Source organism: Populus trichocarpa, chromosome 16, assembly GCF_000002775.5.
Source record: "Populus trichocarpa isolate Nisqually-1 chromosome 16, P.trichocarpa_v4.1, whole genome shotgun sequence".
Lineage (NCBI taxonomy): Eukaryota > Viridiplantae > Streptophyta > Magnoliopsida > Malpighiales > Salicaceae > Populus > Populus trichocarpa.
In genome coordinates, this window is record NC_037300.2 from 9,578,034 (window position 1) to 9,594,320 (window position 16,287).

The 16,287-nt window shown below is 34.2% G+C and overlaps 1 protein-coding gene across 5 annotated transcripts; it reads left to right on the top strand.

The window, feature by feature from the left end:
• Positions 1-2,985: 2,985 nt before the first annotated feature.
• On the top strand, positions 2,986-15,638 carry LOC7468791 (E3 ubiquitin-protein ligase UPL7). 5 transcript variants are annotated; one of them, XM_024587627.2, is made up of 15 exons: positions 2,988-3,250; positions 3,358-3,480; positions 3,551-3,800; positions 3,983-4,575; positions 5,917-6,912; positions 6,993-7,327; positions 7,884-8,162; positions 8,268-8,520; positions 10,789-10,959; positions 11,043-11,135; positions 12,082-12,189; positions 12,544-12,660; positions 13,649-13,738; positions 13,844-13,960; positions 15,073-15,638. In XM_024587627.2, the coding sequence occupies exons 1-14, from the start codon at positions 3,221-3,223 to the stop codon at positions 13,925-13,927; spliced, it is 3,522 nt and encodes a 1,173-aa protein (XP_024443395.2). In that variant the 5' UTR covers positions 2,988-3,220; the 3' UTR covers positions 13,928-13,960; positions 15,073-15,638. The 5 variants fall into 5 exon arrangements, 4 of the variants coding, with proteins under 4 accessions (XP_024443395.2, XP_002322903.4, XP_052303915.1 ...); XM_002322867.4 differs by having other exon boundaries at positions 15,184-15,638; XM_052447955.1 differs by having other exon boundaries at positions 13,844-13,959; positions 15,142-15,638.
• The last annotated feature ends 649 nt before the right edge of the window (positions 15,639-16,287 follow it).

Below are 16,287 nucleotides of genomic sequence, written 5' to 3' on the forward strand. Positions count from 1 at the left end.
AAATATATTTTTGACAAACAAGTGATAAAAATATTAATGTTTATGTTATTTTTATTTTGTCATTATATATTGCCCTCCCACTAGCCAAAGTTTTTGGCTTCACTACATATTACCACGTAAGGTTTTTGTGTTTCATGTGCTGGTGTTTGTGTTTTTTTTTAATTAATATAGGTGTTCAGACCAGCTTATATGTACCTTGATTAATTTTACGGACTTGAAATTAACCATCTTGTAAATCTTTAGTGATTCTAAAGTTTATAAAACTTAAACTGGTGATCTTTAAAGAACAAACCTAAAATCTAACCAGCGAAATTTCATCCCCTCAAGATTATTATATACCTTTTCTCTTGCTTTCGGATGTTGCCATTGTAAATGATGCATCTCTAGTCTTCTCCTGTTCACCACCGTGCTCAAACCATTCTTCACCGTTGTATTATTAATAGTGTCATTGGTGTTTTTTTATTTTTTATTTAATAATATATATTTTTTAAAAAATTATTTTTAATGTTATGATATTAAAAAAAATATTAATTGTAAATAAATTTATTTTTAAAATTTTTAATAAACAATATTTTAACTACAATACCAAAAATTAGAATATGTTTTATTATTATGGCAACAATGACCTACCAAATATAAAACAATCAAACGTCTTGAAATCACATGAAGTCTAGAGCGACTTGAACCGAGATCCTTTTTTACCAGTGCCTAGATTCTTAAAATCACATGAAATTTGGAGCTATGAACTCATGCTTGAAAATAAACCTAGTGTTTAAATATTTAACTTTATATTCAAAGATGCAATATTTATAAAAGGAAAAAAAGACTGAAAGAGACTTAAAAATTACTAATTATATTTAGATAATTATTTTTTTAAAATGTTTTTTATTTAAAAATATATTAAAATATATATTTTTTTTATTTTTTAAAATTTATTTTTAATATCAATTGATTAAAATAATTAAAAAATATAACAAAATTATTTTTAAATAAAAAAATAAAAAATTTCAAGAAACATGGCTGCCGCAAACCGCCTCTAAATACACCTAGAAAAGCTAAAAACACCTTGAATTAGAAAATTACAGATTTAAAATTAAAAAAAAAAAACAGTAAAAAGCCATGAGCAACACAGATCTTGAGTTAGAAATTGAAGGTTAGAAATTCAAGGTAAGAATATAACTCTCCTAAAGTTGATATTATAGTTATTAAACTTGAACTAGCCTGGTGAGTCAATTCAAGGGTTATATCAGTTCAGGTTTGTTAAAAGATAGGTCGGTGCAACAATCCGGCCAACTCGGTCAATCCAACGGGTCAATCTTTGACCAGTGCGAGACTCGGTGTTTTTTTTTTCAAATATAGAATTTGAAACCCAATGTATATATACTCTATGTTCCCAGGAAAAAAATTATGTTTTTTCAATGTATGATAAAAAAAACCTTTTGGTTTAAATATTTCAATTTAAAAGGATAACATAGTATTTTTTTAATGTAAGATTTGAAACCCATCAGTGTATATACTTTGTGTTCCCAAGAAAAAAGCTATGTTTTTTCAATGTGAGATTTGAAACCAATTAGTATATATACTTTATGTTTTCAAGAAAAAAATTATTTTTTTTCAATGTTGGATTTGAAACTCATTATTATATATACTCTATATTCACAAAGAAAAAAAAAGCTATGTTTTTCAATGTGGAATTTGAAATCCATTAATATATATATTCTATGTTCTCAAGGAAAAAATTATGTTTTTTCAATATGGGATAAAAAACTTTTTAAAATATTCTTTTAAACTTTATTATTTACAATATATATAGCCTATATTTACATGGATTTTTTTTTAAATTTTTTCATATAAAATATTAAAATTTTATTTTTTTTTAATTTTTTTAGGTTAACCCATAAAATTTAGGATCCGACTCTTTAGCCGGATCAACTCCGGACCGGGGGTTTAATAACTATGGTTGTTATAACTTTCTCCTAAGCGGAGAATATTAACAATTTGATAGCAGAAAATTAAACAGGACAAGGGGCACAGAAGCAGTTACAACAAGAACTCACCTCTTCCATTTTGGAAGAATTTACTCGACATGTAGAGTGTGTTTGGCAGTGTGGTTGCGGGTGCTTTTCAAATAGCTTTTCGTGCTGAAATGCATGCCAATGATGTTTTTTTATTTTTTAAAAATCATTTTTGACATCAGCATATCAAAACGATCCAAAAAGTACAAACCGCACTCAATTTTAAAAAAAAAAAAATTCAAATTTAAACGAAACGCAGATACAAACGCAATACCAAACGTTCTCGTATTCTTCAACTACAACTGCGATGTTATAGGGGAAGTGAACGAACGGATAAGGATGCTGAAGAACAATGAGAGACAAATTACATTTTTTTTTTAGTAAAACAAAAAACGCATAAAAACCCAAAGGTGAAGAGACAGCGAATAGAGTGAGAGAGAGGGGTGCAATTTGACGGAATCGTCAAACATTAAGGTTCTACTTGTTGTTTAAAATTTAAATAAACAAATAATGAGAAATGAAAAGTCAATTTTGTTGTTGTGTAATGAAGATGCTAAATAAGAGCTAAAAATAATAATAATAATAAAAATATTATTTTAGTTTTTTAATGTTTAATTTATATGTTTCAATAGGCTTGATAAACAAAATATTATTTTATTATTTTTCTTATAAAAATATTATTTTTATATGTTTTTTAAAAATATTAAAAATACTCACTAGCTTTTTTTTTATTTGTTTTTTTATGAGACTATTCTAGTCTCTTTTTTTAATTAGATTTTTTTATATTAAATTGATTAAAAATCATCCAAGTTATTTTTAAATCTATTAAATTAATTAAATTATTAAATAATTATATATCAAATATATAAAATATAATTTATTCATCTAAATAACCTTTTACAATTGAAGTGCACACGTAAATGAAAAAAAACCTGTATTTATACTATTTAAAATACTATATTATCAATTTTATTCTTCGAAATATCATCTCTCATTGGAAATGCTAAATGCTATGAAGAGGAAAAGAAGGTGATGAAAACTCGAGATCGAGAGAGAGAGAGAGAGGAATCATCAAATAAAATCAAGTACAAGTAGTCGTGGTTCGTTGGCATCCGAAAACAGAAAGCCGTGTCACTGTGGATTGATCCTATCGCACATTTTCACTACTAAACGCTCATCATCAGCTCCGATCCAATCCAACTCCAATGGACGAAACACCATCTCGCAAGCATCAGGTTCTCTCTCTCTCTCTCTTCTTTTGTTTTTTTGAATTGGTTTCCTTCATCAATCAATCAATATCTGAACTGAAACTGGATTAAAATGTTTGATCTGATGAGGTTAGGTATCTTTAAGAGGAGCAAGTGCAAGGGAGATTTCAAGGGACGCGCTTCTCCAGAAAGTCTCTCACGAAAGAGAGCTACGCAATTATGCTAGACGCGCTACTGCTTCTGCTATCTTTATTCAGGTTAATTAATTAAACAACTTTTATTTATTTAGTAGCCATAATTGATTTTGATTATTTTGTTCATATACAGAGGGTTTGGAGACGCTTCATTGTAACAAAGAAAGTAGCAGCCGAGCTTCAATTAGAATGGGAAGCAGAAGCAGCGTTGGTGAAGAATGATTTAACCATAATGGGTGGTAGCTGGATTTCCACTCGCGTTTTGAGACCTTTCCTTTTCTTTGTTCACTGTTTATCGACTCGGCATCACAAGATTCGCGATGCAGATATACCCTGCCTCCACACGTGCTTCAAGCTTCTTCTTGAAAGCATCAATTCTACTGGTACACTCTGCACGCACGCCCACCCGCCCTGTTTTTCTATTTTCATTTACATCACCGCATTTCATTGGAGTAAACTAATAATGCAACATCATAAATTTAATTTTTTTACTCATTTACCCGTCCTTTGGAAATGCCTCTTTTAAACTTGGTATAGAATTGATGTGATGCAATCTCTCGTGCAGATTTAGGCAACAACTTTTGCGCCCTGGCGCTGGGTACACCAGAAGAGAGAAGAACGTGGACTTACCAATCTCAGAAGCTCGTTTCTCTTTGCTCAATTATCCTTGCTAATTGTGACAAATCTCATCAACGGGCTCAAGATATCATGGTTCTTACCTCTCTTGCGATGCGTCTTCTTGTTGTCTTAACTGATCAGAAGTGTTGGAAAAGCATTACCAACAATAGTCCCAAGGATGCAGATGTAGCATGGAAGGATTTGGTCAGGTTTATGGCAAGACCTAAAAGTGGCTTGTACTTATCCATTAGACGATACATTAACAATTTGGATATTCATTTTTGTCCACAAACAAGCACACTGGCACAGACAGATGATAGATTCTTGATCACTGCAAGTGCAATAACTTTAGCTCTAAGGCCTTTTAACGTGACAAATTTTGATTTTATTGGCCCTGACGTGGTGGACATCAATTCTGCCCCTGCACAGTACTATTTGTTTCTACTCACAATTCCCTGGCTCACTCAACGTCTGCCAGCTGTTCTTCTACCCGCTCTGAAGCACAAGTCTATTCTCTCACCATGTTTCCAGACTCTACTGGTAAGGATCATTGAGATTCGAGTAAAATCTTGCTAATGATTTATTTCAGTAGACTTGTTTTAATATTTTTCTTTCACAAAATAGTTGCTTATTTCTTGTTTTTGCTACTTATCCATAAGCGTACCTACATGTGTGCTCTATGATCAGTCAATGCCAACTGATTCAGTTTTTATTTGTATGCCTGTGCCTTTTCTGCCCATTTTGATCCACGTAGTAAAATGCTTCAAATAAGGGTAGGTTACAGGTGTAACCTTATCCAGTTTATGGAGAGATGAACTATACAAATTGGTTTGTCTGCTATTGAGGTTTAGACGTGGAAAGTACTCTTGAAGCTTTGTATGTCCCGGTACAGACTAAACAATCTTATCTATAATTGTCTAGCTTTCATATTGTATAGCATATCAGAAATACGTGATGATTAGAGAGAGGACATTGCAAAAAGATTGGTCCCTTTAACTTTCCTCTGGATACGCCATCCTTTTGCTTACAGCATGTAAAATGGAAAGTTGTTATATTGTGACCTAAGAAATTCATATCCTGCAAAACAAGCTGCTCTGAAACATGACTTTCTAAATTCTGATCAAACTGGAAATGTTTGTGCAAAGTGTTTGTCAATGGTTCTATTGATTGGATCCATATTCTCTCACTTTACGGTACTATACACTGTTTTTTTCAACTTACCTTATCTAGGCTGTCTTTATAGATTCAGTCCTGTAAGTTGGTCTATTCTTGATATGGTTCTCTACTTGGAGTTGAGCCTTCAAATCCAAAGTGAGGTCACCAGACAATTTTACATCAGCTCAATCATTAACTTAAAAGCCTCTTAAAACATTACACTTTTGGCTATTTTTTTTAATTCAAATCTCCCTTATTCCTATCTCATTGCTGACCAGAAGAGATTGGTTGAGAATTTTGCAGCAATTAACTATTAATTCTGATCTATGAAACCAATGAAGCTTATCTTCCTATTTTCTCTATATAGTAAAGCATTGCTTATTTGAGGTCTTTTGATTTGTAATGCTAGCATGAGAAAAAGAAAATTTTGATCAATTGATAGTCACCCTTTCTTTTGTTGTACGTATCTGAGTCACCGAATAAAAGATGTAGCTTAATGGATTGAACTTTATGGTGTCTGTAGCTAAATTAGCCCATTAAAGCCTGTTAGTTATGCAGCAAATCCTTTTGATAGATTTCCATGCATGCTGAGCTTAAAGTAATAATATGGTCATTAACTTGTCTTTAAATTCCTGAAGTCTTTGAAGTCCTAAGGTTCTTGTTTATTGATTTTATATATTATTCAAAACATGTGGGGACTGATCAAACTGTGGCAGATGATGACAGATATTGAGAGATAATATTTTAAAGGAGATGTCAGAGATGGATCAATTGAAAATCCTGCATTCTTCCAAAGCAATTCCGCCAGTTGCTTGGGCTCTTGCAAACACCATTTGCCTAGTCACAGGGGATGAGAATGATTATGTGGAACCTGGAGGCCTCAATCAAGGACTGGACTATGCAGTCTATGTCCATGTTGTGATCATTCTTGCTGAAAACTTGTTGTCATGGCTTGATGGTGGTGGAGGGACTGAAAAGGAGAACCAATATGCTCAGGTCATTGCAGAAACATCTGCTGAGCCCTTCGGTAAAGCTTTGTGCGAGATTGAAACAACATGTGCCTTAAAGATGACATATGTGAGCTTACTCAGACCTGTTTGTCAGCAGTGGCATCTTACAAAACTTTTGGCAATGTCAAAGATGGATGCCAATAGTAATGGGGATGAGACTTTGCCCACAAAAACTCTGAAATACTCAGGAAAGTTGAACCTTCTTGGTATTGCATATTTCTATTCTTGCATGCTCCGAATATTTGCAATCTTGAATCCTACAGTTGGGTCATTGCCTGTTCTCAATATGCTGTCATTTACTCCCGGGTTTCCTGTTACCCTATGGGAAGTATTGGAAAATTTACTTTTTCCTGGACATGGAGGCATTTCTGTGGTTAATGATTTTCACACAAGGAAAGTTTCAGCAAACAAAAATGATGGGTTTCTCAAGAAACAACAAAAACAACCCAGTAAGGATGGAGGTAATAAGTTGGTCAACGTACTCCATAAACTTACAGGAAAGTCACAAGCAGGGGTAGATCATGGAGATTCAGTTAATGGGAATCCTAGTGCACAGGTTGGTGATGATTTGCATGATGCTTGGGATGTAGAACTGTTAAGGTGTGGTCCACAAAAGATTTCAAGAGAAATGTCATGTCTTCTTCATTTGTTCTGTGGGACCTACTCACACCTGCTGTTAGTTCTTGATGACATAGAGTTCTATGAAAAACAGGCAAGGTTTTTGTTTTATTTTGTTATCCCTGATGATTTGTAGTCTATATTATTTACTTGTGCACTTTTGTGGCGATTTAGGTTCCATTTATGTTGGAGCAACAACAAAGAATTGCATCAGTGCTCAATACCTTAGCATACAATGGCTTGGCCCATAGTATAAGTCAGCAGGATAGGCCCCTTATGGATTCCGCGATCAGATGCTTGCATTTAATGTATGAAAGAGATTGCAGGCATCAGTTCTGCCCCCCTGTTTTGTGGCTTTCACCTGCTAGAAAGAGCCGGGCTCCAATTGCAGTTGCTGCCAGAACTCATGAAGCTATGTCAGCTAATATAAAATCAGATGATGCTCTGACTGTTCCAAGCATGGGTTCTGTAATCACGGTGACTCCACATGTATATCCATTTGAAGAAAGGTAAGAATAAGATACCTAATGGCTGTCATCTTGATTTTGTTCACTGTATTCAAATCAAACTCCTAGAGTTGCAAATCACCAAAATGGTCAACTTTTGTTTGACCTAACTCTTTCTATAAACGGGCATTTTTCTTTTTGTTCTTTTTTGTATTCTTCTCCATGAAAACCTGTATTTCTTTTCTGTCTTTTTACCCCTTAGAAAGAAAGCTTTCCATTGTCTTTGTGGAGTTCTCTAAATCAGCTTCCAATTTCATTCCTAGTCTATCGGTTGAATGTTAGTCTTGCTTGTAGCTTCACATCTTCATGGGATCTCTCTCTCTCTCTCTCTCTCTCGCTCTCTCTCGCTCTCTCTCTCTCTCTCACACACACACAGTTTTTGGATGGTGTATTTGCATGGTTTATTACTCCTCTTTCATGCATCCCTGTTTTCACCAAATTTCTTTTTCCCATGGGACCATTTGCTTTGATGGCCTTCACAAATTCATTATTTTTGTTTAGTTTTGGTTTTGTTTCCATGTTCCAAGCTGTTTGCTGACATCATGGATTATCATCGCAGGGTTCAAATGTTTAGAGAGTTCATAAACATGGATAAAGTCTCTAGAAAAATGGCTGGTGAATTTACAGGACCTGGTTCACGAGCTGTGGAGATTGTAGTTCGTCGCAGTCATATTGTTGAAGATGGATTTCAGCAGCTTAATTCTCTTGGGTCAAGGTTGAAGTCATCCATTCATGTTTCATTTGTTAGTGAATGTGGCCTTCCGGAGGCTGGTTTGGACTACGGTGGGCTATCTAAAGAGTTTCTGACAGATATATCAAAATCTGCCTTTTCTCCTGAGTAAGTTTGTCCTGGTGTTTCTACTTTGTTTCTTTCATTCTTCCATTATGTACTCTCCTAGAAGCAGCCTTTTAACCCTCCTTTTACATATTATTACTGTTAAAGGCATGGGCTATTTTCACAAACCTCAACTTCGGAGAGACATCTAATTCCCAATCCAACTGCAAAATATCTAGAGAATGGTATCCAGATGATTGAATTTCTCGGAAGAGTTGTTGGGAAAGCTCTATATGAAGGAATATTACTAGATTACTCCTTTTCACATGTGTTTGTTCAAAAGCTGTTAGGCCGATATAGCTTTCTTGATGAACTATCAACACTTGATCCAGAGCTGTACAGGAATGTCTTGTATGTGAAGGTAAACCCTTGTCAGGAATCACACTGTGTGCACATGCATGTTCCTGAGTTATAATTTCTTTGGTCCCACATTTTTTTAGTCCATCAAACTTACTAATCAACTTATAAACATGAAAGTAATTTTATGGGTTAACTTTAGGTGGTTGCATTAAAATATGCTTTAAATGCTGTAGTTAGATAGCGAGATTGCTGATTTCTGGACAACCAGGAAATAAGAAGATGATGCTTCTAGAAAACAGCTTAGCTTAGGTGGATGAATGTTGTCAAAATAAAATTAACCAGAAATTTGCATGCTCTAGATGACCTAGAAGTACCCTTGGGATTAGATGACGAGCAAAGCATTTATTATTGTCTACAATGACAAAATTACGGCACGAATATTATATTCCAATTATGAATACCATACACAATGTCAATAAATGAAGTCATACATGTAGATAACATTTGGTTACTTTTCAGAGATAGAAGAAACGAGGACACTGGAGACATGATAGAACAATAGAGGAGACGAGTTGTTTTTCTTAGTAAAGTATAAGATAGAGTGACTGTCTCTGTGTCTTGTTTGGTTGATAGTGGCCAAAACATAATAAAATATTAAAAAAGTATTTTATCCTTAATATGTTTCACTATCAAACTACACATTTTTAAAAAATAATTAGATGTTATTTTTCTATTTTAGTTTAAATCGAGTGTTGAAATTAATAATAATATAATAACTCTAGTTATAAAACGAGGATCGACCTGCTAGGTTGCCCTTAAACCTGGACAACTTGGATTCTGCACCGGTCCGTATTTAAGAAAAATTAGAGGAAGGATTGACCCACCCTAACTCGGTCAAAAATCCAGGTTGACCCGTGATCAGGTCAATTAGGGGTAAAACCTGGTTCAACCTAAAAAAATCCTTGTTTTGATGCTTTTTAAATAAAAAAATTGGGGTAGACCCTCTCTACTCATGACCCGGGTCTTGCCCCAGGTTAACCCCCAGGTCGGATTTTAAAAATATGATAATAATTACTTTTATCTTTACATAAAGTTGAACAAGTTTGGACTTAAGAGGTTTTTACAATTATCGTTTAGGGATAAAAAATAAAAAATATTATCTTTGGAGACATGTTACCTTTGTACCTCCTGTTTTGAAGGTACAAAAATTCACTCCAAAATTATCTCACAAATTTATTTTTATGTCCTTATCTTCTCACTGTCTTCAACCAAAAACATTTGTCTCCAGTATCTAGTATCTAGTAACCAAACGCCTACCATATATAGATCCTTTGAACTAGAAATATCTTTTTATATTATTGAGAATACAATTGTGCTGTTTGCTTGAATGCATTTAACCAACGTGAACAAAATCAAGATATTGGCTGATCAAGCTCACTCCTTTAACTGCTATGCTTATTTCTTGGAATATCTAGGGAAAAAGTTTTGTTTCTCCATTTCTATATAGTTGGAAAGGAAGTGAATTGAAGCATATGAGAGGCCAGTAGAGGGTAAGGATGTGCCACGTGGCAAGTCATAACAGTGCTCTGCTCCATAAGATTGTGGAGTGTTGAGCTGCACTGTTGGGTGAGGGCTGCTATAAGTTGTTGAATGACAAAACATCACCTACCAGTAGATCCCAATTTCTTTAAAAGCATACAGGCAAAAAGATAGAGAAGGCTGGGGAAAGGAAGAATAGGTAAAGAGAATTGATGACTAACAAGAGAAGAGAAGAAAGTAAAAAGAAATAGGTGATGATTGGAGCAGAACAGTTGGGGGATGGGAGGTAGGGCAGCAGACAACTTGTAATATTCTTAAGTTCGTTCTATTTACAGGCTTCTAAGCAAGCAACATGGTAGCATTCTTAAACTCAAATTGCCATACTGAGATCATTGTGAAATGTTTAGTGAAATATTATTTCATTATTTTTAAAGCTAATGACAAAACTAGGACAACTAACCTAAGAATACTATGCCATGTTATTTGAGAGTAGCTTCCACATCATGTGTTCTTGTAGAATTTGCGAACAATCCAACTCGTTGCATGGTGAACTCTTGTTGGAAATAAGGTATTGTTGACAGCTGACTGCTTGGTTAAACCACATTGATTGTTTGTATGTATGTCTTCAATTTATTAGTTTTTTGGTTTTCTGCTATACTATAAATGTCTTGCATGTGCTTAGGTGCATTCGCACCACTGGACATATAAATTCTCAAATCTTGATGTTTTATACTCAGCATCCCAGAGGTCAGTCCATCTAATAGAGTCTCTTAACATGTTGTAACTGCAGCATTATGATGGTGACGTCAAGGACCTCTCCCTTGACTTCACAGTCACTGAAGAATTATTTGGTAAACGGCATGTCATTGAGCTGAAACCTGGGGGTAAGGATGTTTGTGTGTCAAATGAGAACAAGATGCAGTATGTTCATGCAATGGCTGATTATAAACTCAATCGACAGGTCACTAATTTCTACCTTTTGGAAATATGGAATTCTATCAGCTTGTTATGAGATTGACCTTATTATGACTATTCGGATTGCAGATATTGCCCTTTTCAAATGCATTTTATAGAGGGCTAGCTGATCTTATATCACCATCTTGGTTGAAATTGTTCAATGCAAGTGAATTCAATCAGGTAGCCTCCATTGCATGCATATAGTCGATTACTTTTTCTGTTAATTTTGTAGTTCTTGGTAAAATATTTTATCTGTTGATTTGAACAGTTGCCTTGTTATCACCTCTTTTGAGCATTTTACTCTTTCAAGACCAGAAATTTACCGCATCCGTGAAATCCATGTGGTGTGCGATAGGATGTGAATTCAAATGACAGCTAACAGCAACTGTTTAATGGATTTGGAGAACTCCATTATCATTATTTGGTGTTATAGTGCCTATAATGTCATAATATAATTGGCTGTTACTGTGAAAATTACATGTCAATAATTGCCCAATAATGGTCTACGCATTTATAAAATTTTATGAAAGATTTCCTAAAGTTTGTGTTGTCACACTTCCTTCTTTTGATAGTTACTATATGACATTTAGCTATTAGAAATGTTATTATTGTATATATTTAGTGAAATCATTAGTAAAGAATGCATAATCAAACATTTGTTCAGACTTACCAATGATTAATGACAAGATAGCTGTAACCACTATTTAACACCTGTGAAGTCCACATTCCTGACTGCGACAGGATCTATTCTACCTAGAAGAAGATGATAAGCTATCCTTCTTGAAACTCAATCTCCTGAAATTGGAAGTATGAGTTCAAGCCCTCCCACCGTTCTCCCAATGTAATGTAATTTGCCCGTGTATTTTTTGGAATTGATTTGTAGTCTTGTATGTAATTTATAGCAAAACCATCCTCTTCAATTTTTAAATACTTTCACATTCCTTGCGTTGACAAAATTAAGTTATTATTTCCTTCATACATTTCTATCTTTAGCATCATTTTTACCAACTCTTTCTTCTGTATAGGATCAATTTAAAATTTTTTGAGGCTGGTGATCATTTTGTTTTTTTATGTAGTAGGTTTCTCTTAAATGGATCAAGTGTTGACTTGGATTTCTTTTTTTCAGTTACTTTCAGGTGGTGACCTTGACATTGATGTTGATGATTTAAGAAATTACACACGATACACAGGTGGCTATTCTGAGGGGAGTCGAACAATTAAACTTTTTTGGGAGGTATTGCCCTGTAATGGAAGTTGAATGACTTGATTTTTGTATGTCTTGAACTTCAGTTTGTGTATAAAAGATTAATAAGCATCTGATCCTGACCCTTTCTGCCATTCTTTTCCTTCAATTTAGCATGCAAATACTTTATTGAATGAGAGAAAAATCTACTAGTAGCTAGACTGCATTACAAAAAAATAAAAATAAAAATATCTTACTTTAGAAAATCACGTCTTTTGGGCATAATCTCGTTAGTCCATGCTTCAGGCCTCGTGAATTCCCAATTTTCAAAGTTTTATCATTTACAATATTTACCTGAAATGATCCTTTTAAAAAAAAATTGTTGCTTACTGTTATTTGCTTCAGGTAATTAAAGGATTTGAACCAAATGAACGCTGTATGCTGCTTAAATTTGTGACCAGCTGCTCTCGAGCTCCATTACTTGGGTTCAAACACTTGCAGCCATCCTTTACAATCCATAAGGTATGCTCTTGATTTTTGCATCTTCCAGAAAAGTTAGATCAAAATTCTTATTGCATAGGATCTGTATTATTTATTTTAATTTGTAGTGTCTTTGGCAATAGTGATGAGGCATGCTTTGGCTACATCATGAATTTCCTAACTTCAGATAGCATCTGAAGGCATACCACAGTAACTTGGTTCTTATGTTGTGTGGAATGCATATCCATATTTACAATATTGAAGATAGGATAGTGATAGGGTATTTTTTTTTGTTAATGAGCCACATAAAGAAATATTCTGTTTTTATTTTCAATGTCACATTTCAATTTCAAAAAGAAAAACTTTCTGCCTTATTATGTGCATACAACAAGATGCCCATTTGTATTGAAAAATGGTTTTTTGAACAAGAAGCAATAAACGGGTTCAGGCTTGTTTTGTTTGAACAAGAAGCATCCTGGGAACACCGAATAATCCATGGGTCCTTTTGTACAGCTTGCTGGGGCCTTCTGATTAGTAATACATTAAAAATGGCATGCCAAACACGTGTATTGGAAAAGAATAGAAGCCAAGCTAGTAGTTGAACTTGAGCTTTTTCATTTTCCCAAATATTTCATGCCCTCTGAACTAGCAACTTTATATTGAGTACATACATATGGTTTTGGTTCTTAAAGATAATCCCATGTAGTTTGTCAATATTTTCTGCAACCAATTTTTTCCTATAGCATATAGCTTTGAGGAACTATTGCTGGTTTCTTTGTATCTATTTTTATTGGATTCGTATGTTCTCCTTTTCAAAGCCATCTTCACACTTCAACCCTCAATCTTCTTTAGAAGGACTGATATGTATATATATTTCTTCTTATGAATGATTCCATTACCATGATTGTCAAATCTGATGGTGTTAAATGGGAGTTTTTTTTCTCATTTTAAACACCCCATGACCCTCATGCAAAACCCAATGGGCAGCCAAAATCCATACTGGTTGAATCTGAAATTTGATCTTATACAGGTCTCATGTGATGCCTCTCTTTGGGCAACAATTGGAGGACAAGATGTGGAGCGGCTTCCATCAGCTTCTACCTGCTACAATACTCTCAAGGTACTCTTAGTGCAAACTCCTAAAGTCAGATCCAACAACATCAAATACCTTTTATCTAACCTTGGCTTGTGTCTGCCTTTTTCTTGTTTTCTTGAATGGTTACAGCTTCCAACATACAAACGTGCAAGCACTTTGAGAGCAAAAATTCTTTATGCAATCAATTCAAATACTGGATTTGAACTTTCTTAAGGATCTCTTGATCTTTGACTTGTTTTGGCTAAGGTGAATTTCTTGCCTCTTCTTAAATCCATAGCTTTATACTCAATTGAAACTGGATTTTTGATTGCCAACTGTTACTATCTTGACAAGCTTACTTTATTCTCTAGCTGATCCTTTTGGTCACAATCAGTATTGGCCATAAAACCGAAATTGAAATCTTATTAAGTTGATGAATAAATGTCTTGAAACACGCAGAAGCACTGAATAGCCCTATTACTAGCTAACAAGGTTTCACATGGCCATGAGAATACTTCAATTGTTAATTTCATTCCATAGTTTTTTGGGCCCTCCAAGGTAATATCTTTTTATGTTTGTCTTTATATTCTTTTGTGATATCATACCTGAGAAAAACATCTAAACCGTTGCATGCAATAAAAAAAGAAAGTAAACATAAGTTTGAAAATTATATATGAAATTTGATATCATGAATCATTTCATTAATTTTGCAACCTATTTTTTTTACATAAGCAGGTATCATGTCCCCGCAATCTTAGTTAAATTATGTTATTTTGAGTATTAGGTAAACCTCTTTTTTTTTTTTTTTGTGAAATATGTTTGTTTATATTATTATTATTATTATTATTATCATCAAAAGATACCACTTGAATGTTTTTCTTTAAAAAGTTGAGAAATAGATTATTACTGAGAATTATAATGTGTAAAATTGGCATCTTGGATATAATCTTAATGAAAGAAAATAAAATAAAAGGTTAATCTGGTCAAAGCATAAAATAAACCTAATGTGTGTGATTAACAATTCAAGAAATGATAAGTGCCACCCATATATTTTAATAGCGTTTTCATGTATAATGCTTGCAAATGTCATAGGAGTAAATTGTTCTAGCTATGGTAGGTTTAGCTCTAAAAGATGATAAAGCATCCCTGTTCCAATATATCACAGCCAAGGCCTGGTTAGCAGCTTTAGAGGGATGAAACTCATACCAAAAATTGTGCAAACCTGATAATGCAGTATGCAGAGCATCTCTACTATAATAATTCTGCAGTAAGCCTTTCTTGACATGAAGAACCCTGTAACAAAATTATGAATTGAAAATAATATGCATGAAGCTCTGTGTGCCTGGAAATCTTATTGGACTTTGGTATAATGTTTTCAGCTGTGCATGTCATTTGAGTAGTCAAATGACCAATCATTTGACTGTTGATTCTCTGTGTTCTGGAATGTGGGTTTCCCATTGCATGATGCATTGACTAGCTACTTTCTGCAGAGGGGGAACCTTTTGATTATCGCTGGCCTCTTGATCATTTTCTAGAGCGTGGTAGATATCTAAGGCCACAGTTTGAGGCAAGGGAGTGCGTTGACCAGGACCTCACAATTGCTGTTAATTTGTAGTTGAACAAACTAGTCTCATGGTTTAGCCACTTAAACCACTGTTGCTTCCCGCATGGGACAGGTTGTGAGCTTCACGCAAACACCTCTTTTTGGCTGCATGGTTGTCACTCCAATCCATCTTGCTCCAAGTCCTTCAATATTCAGTCTCTACACCTTGTTGGAAACAACTTTGTGCTTCAAAGAAGATAAAGAAGAGGATCGCATTTGTCCAGGTATTCAAATCTCTCTAGTTGTGTGTACATATTTGAGAACAGCATCATGTAATTAATGCTTCTGGTTTATTATTCTGGAATCTCCCATCATTGAATATAGATAGATTGATTTGTGTTATCCGTTGGTGGACTCAATTAATCGTGTGCTGTGCTTGTTTCATTTTCATTTTTTTTTAAATCAAAAACATGTTGGAAAGAAATTTGGTGCAATACCTGAATAAAATTGTAGGAATTCGTGAGAATATCTGAAAATCGTTCTGAGTAGAATTCATTAGGGATTCGCATGTAAGAGTTCTGAATAAAATCACTGCTGTATGCCATTAGCTTTGGTTGAGCCCAGTTTTACATAAACAACGCTTTCACAGCTGATTTTCCATCTAGCTTGATTTAGACAAAGGAGTGAAGTGTCAGGGAGGTTTAGAAACTCCACTCTCTCTCAATCTCTTATTGCTCAGGAAGGATGGGGACAAGGAAGGATGAAAAGGGTAAAATGACAAGATGGATGTCAATTCATCCATCAAGTCTCTTACACACGTAGGAAGGATGGAGACAATGGGAGGATGGAGAACGCAAAATAAAAGGATGGATATAAATTAATCCATCTAATAGTTTGGCTGACATAGAGAGAGCAAGAATGGAGATCGATACATATTAGGAATGATAGGACTCTAGGATGGGTTTTTCATCTTCCCTATTCTTCCGAAGGCGATTGCAATTTATTTTTTTAATGTAAACCAACCTAAAACAGTAACCGTGTTTGTAGGTTA

Coding starts and splice junctions, on each gene's coding strand:
- LOC7468791 (XM_024587627.2), top strand. CDS start 3,221: ATGGACGAAACACCATCTCGCAAGCATCAG. Junction 3,251..3,357: donor CACCATCTCGCAAGCATCAG/GTTCTCTCTCTC, acceptor TGATGAGGTTAG/GTATCTTTAAGAGGAGCAAG. Junction 8,521..10,788: donor GGAATGTCTTGTATGTGAAG/GTAAACCCTTGT, acceptor TTGTAACTGCAG/CATTATGATGGTGACGTCAA.